Below are 5,172 nucleotides of genomic sequence, written 5' to 3' on the forward strand. Positions count from 1 at the left end.
AATATGGGGTTGAATATGTACGAAATTTGGAATGAATTCAAATGCATTACGATTGTGTTTATAATTTATTTACATGGATCCATTTGGTAAATCACATGAATCAACATCATTGCCAACATCAACTTCATCAAAACGTCTTCTAAGACTCTTGCAAACTTCATCACCTGCAACAATCAACGATTGCACTGAAGAATCAACTTTGTCGCCTAAGTGAATAAACCGATCTTCGTATTAGAAAACGTCTCTCATGTAAACTTCGTTGACAGAATTTAATAGATTCATTAATGCTAATTTTAGATGCAAGCGAGAAATTAAGAATCTTAATACGAAACCACCGTAAAAAATCGTTGAATGAAGAGACATGTATTAACTAGGATATCTCAATATTTTTTAATGTAATCCCATTAACTATGGATAATTATTATAAAAAGTAAAAAAAATTCAATAATTATGTTATATTTAGAATTTCCGATATTACTCTTTAATAATTTAAACAATAAAAAAATGAAAAGTACTAAATGGACTCCCTGACGATAAATTAAAGTTTGAATGGATGAGATGAAGTTGTATGAATAACAAAAGTTATACAATAATTTCCCTATATATATATATATATATATATATATATATATATATATATGATCAAAATACCCCTTATATAACTAGCACATGAAAACAATTAAACATGAAAGTTTTGGAATGAAATTGAATTAAGAATGATGAAAGATAGACCATAAATCCTATTGCTTGTGTAAATAAATAACCAAACCTTCATAAAATGTTTTATTGTGCTACATTTTTAAAGAGTAAACAAGAAGTTGGTCTTTTTTCGTAGATTAGAAACAAATATTCATTTAAACCAAACAAAACTTTGTTATAGAATATAATCATTTAATGGTGGCATAATTAAATAAATAGCATTAAATAACATATATGATGCAAGAGAACATAAACTAAATGATTTTAAACAATATTAATGTCAACTTCTAAATTCTTCCCAAAATAATTAGGAAAAAAAAGAAGAGAGAATATTACATTTTAAAAAACGTACAAGGACAATAATTCATACATGATTAATCAGTGTACAATAATTAACAAGTGATAAGAACGAGGGGCAACTGCATAATTGAGTTATTTAAAGTTCAAATATGCCAAAAAGACGATGTTATATGCATTAATATATTATTAAGTATAGGCATCCAATCTCATGCTCACTAGCTAAGCCTATTTACCAAAAAGACCTTTATCATCATATATGATCTCTCAGCTGAAAATACTTACTTGCATGATCCACCAATTATAACCTGATTATCTTTTACCAATTTCACAAAAGTATTTGTACATCATTTTGTCAGTAAATCAGGACTTGATACATAAAATCTTCTGTACCATGCCCTAATCAAAGTCTTTATATGTTTTTTTATATATACAGAAATGCATATCAGATTTTGCTACTGAAAGATGATGTAAGTGGCCAATTATATACCTCTTTTGATCATTAAGCTTAAAAGGGTTGGGAATTCATGAAACATAATACAACTTTAGTGGATGAAGTGCGTATTGTTGTGTTATGGATTGATTAGTCTGAAAAAATAATTACTGATTAATCAAGACTAATAACTGGTCTTTATTAGTAAGTAACCATTATATATATATATATATATATATATATATATATATATATTTGATAGTTATTTGGCTCTATCTTGAATGACATCAAACCCCATCTCAGTTGGATCAGTTGCTTGGAGTTCATAGTGGATGCCATCCAACACTCTTCTTATTCCATCTTTTGATGTTGCATATAACATCTTTGCTCTAATTCTTGATGCACTTGGAGCCCTATCAACCAAACATTAAACAAATATTACACATCTTACATCATCTCCAAAATTTGATTCATTGCTAAGTCTTGTTTCATTTGTGTTTTCAAAGATAAAGAGATTGGTTGACATATATCTTTTAACAAAATTAACATCAAATCCTATATATATATATATATATATATATATATATATGCAACATTCCTACAAATAAAGCATTTTTATTATTCAGTTTTCTTCCATACTGTTGCAAATTATAAAAATACCATTCAAAGAAATCTTAAAGCAGCAAGATTCATAATCGATATAAAGACTTTTATGCTCACACACAAAGATAGAATAAAGAATTCCCAATTGAGGCAAGGGTAAATGTTGCACCATAATCTTTCAAATTTCTCTACTATAATAATTACTTATATTACCTGAGAAAAACTTTTACTACTTATATAGATTTAATAATTTTCATGTTTCCTATCAAACAAAAACTGTAAATTTAAATAATTCATATATAAGAAATAACTTTTTTAATATAAGGAAAACTAATAATAATATTTGATTATAATGATATGATGATATTAGTTATTTGTATTTTATGCATTATAATAGTTGTATATGATTTTAGATTGGGTCATTTAATTACTCATTTTAGCACTAGAAGAAAGGCTTTTCTCAAGAAACAGAAAACTATTTCTTATGTTTGATATCATTAATTAAATTGAAGTATAAAACATATGAGTTAGTATATACGTCATACAAATATCTCCCATAAAAACACAGTCTTAAAAAACGTCATGTTTTTATCGTGACTTTTAAGGCTTGATCAGGTTTGGTGGTTCCTCAAGCCAAATGAATAGGGTTGTTTTCGTTCATATTGATCAATATATATAAATCAAATCTTTTATTCCAATTGAAATAAGTATCATCATGAATTTTCGCATAGAAAAGATGTCGATCATTTATAGAAGATTCTTTTAAGATTGATAGTAATTATTCTAAAGGAAGACATTGAAATGAAATAGAAATTATAGTTGGATAATGTCAAAGATGGATGGAATTGTATCATATTTTTTTATTAAAAATAAAAATAAAAGAAAAGAATATGATTCTCACGCTTTTACTTTTCCTAGCTAGCTAGTGGATGCTTCTTTTCATACTTGGGGGAAATCTAAAGCTGTTTTACTTCTTCTTTCAATATATCATCATGGGACTCATCCACACCCCAATATCAAGATTTATATAATTCTCACATTTATTTACTTAACCTCATTAATTATATCAATTTAGTTTTTTATTTATGAGTAAAGTCTATAATTTGTTATCTTCAAACTTATTGTTAATCTTTAAATAAAATATTTCCTGTATATAAAATGATGATCAACTTGATGGCATCTACAGGTAAGAACCTATAATTTTAATATTTAGCTCCGTTTAATTTGTAAGATTGTTTTTTTAAAGGATTTGGATTTTATGGATTGAAATAAATTTGAAATTATTAGTGTATTTACTTTGTAGAATTTGGAATGAAATTGGATTCCATTATTCATGAATAATTTACAAAAGTAATTATAAATAAAATAAAAATAATTAAATCACATTTTTATTAATTGATTATTACAAAACAAATGTTTTTAACATTTTTTAAAATCTTATTTCATACGATCCTAAGAAATCCCATCAAATGTCGAGCACCCCCTAAGGATTTCAAAATCCTCTCGTTGTAGGATTTCAATTAAATCATAGAATTTCATATCCCAACAAACCAAACACAGGATTGAAATTGATTTGAAATCCAAATCCCCCAAATTCATTGGATTCCTTCAAATCAAACAATAACTTATAATTTGAGCATTATTTAACATTTTGTTATTGATGAATAATTAATTTAGATAGGTAGCTAGATCACTTGGCATTAATTTATTTTCATATTTAATTTAATAAAATGATGATATATAAATAAAAGAGCTTAAGAGGATGGAGACGGACCATGCAATGAAGAAGATCTTGCTCTTATGGCAATTGTCAACGGTGACGAAGTCGAAATCGAAGACGGCATAGCGGCAGTCATCCCCAGGCAGGGAAGCTTCGAGATCTGAGTAGCCTTCACCGGCACCACCAACCTTATCCACCGTCACCAGTTTTGATTTCTCATCGATCTTAAACACTATGTATCGATGAACTTTCTTCCATTTCATCTCCATAAACGAGTTCTTGCATTCATCCGTCACCCACATTCCCGTTGTTGCCTATAAATCCAACACATTCACCATAACCAATCCATCATTAATTTCAATAAAAGTCATTAGATCCTGAGCTTCACACACACAAATACCGGATAATTTGAAGATCCAGTTACCATAATCACACAAAATTTCAGAGTTTCAGACACAATCACAAAGTAATTGAGTTGAAGAGTTATGAAATTAACAAATCTAATGAAATTGAATCTAAATATCATCTTCAAATAGATCATCAGGTTGATACACAATTTGCACATGATTTATCAAACAAATACACACGATTTCACATAAAAGTGTACAGAATTTCAGACACAATCAAAAGTAAAGTCGAGACTTGAAGAATATGAAATTGAGAAATATGATGAAACTGAAACTAACAGTAATCATGTGGCGAGTAAAGTAGGAGGGAAATACCATCTTGAAAGCCATAGCCATGGTGGATGAATGTTACAGAGAGAGTAGAATTGAAGAGAGAAGTGTGAGTTTTATGGTGAAGTGTGTGAAGAATGATTTTAGGATGAAATGGAATAATATGGCGGGTGTTTGTGTGTGGAGATTATATACATGTACAGTCAGCCAAATACCCCCGACGTTGAAAAATATTACAACTCTGCCATAACAAGGAAACGGTTGACATATAATTTTCTAAAATTTCTTGAAAGTAAAAAATCAAAATTTTAAATCTCCAAAAATTATTACACTTAATTCTAACAACTTTCTCGCTTTTTAAAATTATGACATTTATTACATTATTCAAATAAATATGTTTAATGAAATATTATTTATCTCAATTTGAAAATTGCAATATTTATTATATTATTAAAATAAATATATTTAATAAAATATTATTTATTTCAATTTAAAGATCACACCAGTTATTATATTATTAAAAAAATATGTTTAATAAAATATTATTTATCTCAGATAAATATTTAATTTCAAGATTTTTTATTAGTAGAATATAAAAAATATGTTTCTCTCATGATAATTATATTTGGTTATTTCTTCAAATTTAAGATTTTTGTATCATCTCTCCTACTTTATCAATTGGAAAATTTGATAAAACAAAAAATTGTCTAAAATCCATATTTTCTCGTTATTGGAGAATCTAT

The 5,172-nt window shown here is 27.1% G+C and overlaps 1 protein-coding gene across 1 annotated transcript; it reads right to left on the minus strand.

Annotated features, from left to right (window-relative positions):
* Positions 1-1,691: 1,691 nt before the first annotated feature.
* LOC112523205 (actin-depolymerizing factor 5) lies at positions 1,692-4,560 on the minus strand. Its single transcript, XM_025132717.1, has 3 exons — positions 4,475-4,560; positions 3,807-4,066; positions 1,692-1,842 (listed from the first exon to the last, which is right to left on the minus strand). Exons 1-3 carry the CDS (start codon positions 4,493-4,495, stop codon positions 1,692-1,694), a joined length of 432 nt encoding a protein of 143 aa, XP_024988485.1. The 5' UTR covers positions 4,496-4,560.
* Between the last annotated feature and the right edge of the window lie 612 nt (positions 4,561-5,172).

The sequence above is a fragment of the Cynara cardunculus genome, assembly GCF_001531365.2.
Source record: "Cynara cardunculus var. scolymus isolate 2C chromosome LG 12, CcrdV1, whole genome shotgun sequence".
Taxonomy (NCBI): domain Eukaryota; kingdom Viridiplantae; phylum Streptophyta; class Magnoliopsida; order Asterales; family Asteraceae; genus Cynara; species Cynara cardunculus.